The sequence below is a fragment of the Sphaeroforma arctica genome (assembly GCF_001186125.1).
Source record: "Sphaeroforma arctica JP610 unplaced genomic scaffold supercont1.8857, whole genome shotgun sequence".
Taxonomy (NCBI): Eukaryota; class Ichthyosporea; order Ichthyophonida; genus Sphaeroforma; species Sphaeroforma arctica.
In genome coordinates, this window is record NW_014031701.1 from 187 (window position 1) to 1,168 (window position 982).

General features: G+C 37.9%; 1 protein-coding gene across 1 annotated transcript; it reads left to right on the top strand.

The window, feature by feature from the left end:
• Positions 1–387: 387 nt before the first annotated feature.
• On the top strand, positions 388–558 carry SARC_16776 (hypothetical protein; the record flags this gene model as incomplete). Its single annotated transcript, XM_014289122.1, has 1 exon — positions 388–558. A coding segment is annotated over one exon (171 nt), but the record flags the coding sequence as incomplete, so codon positions are not given.
• Between the last annotated feature and the right edge of the window lie 424 nt (positions 559–982).

Genomic DNA, 982 nt, shown 5'->3' on the forward strand with positions numbered 1-982 from the left:
AAATGGAGAGGGAAGCCAATGATCCTCAGAACGGGGCAGGGCAACTAGTCAATGCTCTGGTAAGCATTTTTGAGTCATCTGGTTTTACTTCCTGTAACCGAGGCAAGTCGAAATGCTGTGTCACCTCACATATGCGCATCAGATGACTTCTATTCCACTACATAACTGACTTGCTATTAGAGCTTCCAGAACTCGAGTGCGCTCGCACCGGGCACTGTCCGTCTTTATAGTCACCACTCAAACTGGTCTACTTCAAGGAGGTGTCATAGCTTGAGTCTACTCCGACCTTATACTGCCCCTTCATCAAGCCTTTAAGTAAGCTTGCTCGGTAACAATGCGATTGTACTGCTAAAGTATTTGAATATCATACCCTTACCCATCACACAGCCTCTGAACAAAATGCTCGACATTGAGAAAATCTCGAAGCTCAAGTCTGCACACATCGGTGCTCTGTGGCTGGCTCGATACGAATCAGACGACAGTCGTAGTGGCGTGGGGCTCGTACGCGACCGCGTGTCAAATCATACAGTCTATACCAGAGGAAAAGGCGCACCTATGGTGTGTGTGTGAGTGTGTGTGTGTATGAATGTTTGTGTTTGTATACATGGAAAGTGTACCACTATTGATAGTTTATATAACAGGGTATAAGGTTCACCGGAGATGGCTCAACTCTGGAGTGTGTGTGTTTCTGACGTTTCATACTATGTATACCTGATATAGATTTTTCTCTGGTATTTGTGGTTTTGTATTGTTTATGTATGTATATATATATATATGTTTATTTATATCCATATAACTATATCTATATCTATGTCTATATCTATACCTATTATAAATACCCCTGTTGTTTTGTGTTTTTCTATTGCATATATATATATATATATATAAATGTATATATTAATACATATATGCAATATATATATAATATTATATATATATATATATATATATATATATGTATATACTATATAGTNTAGTATAC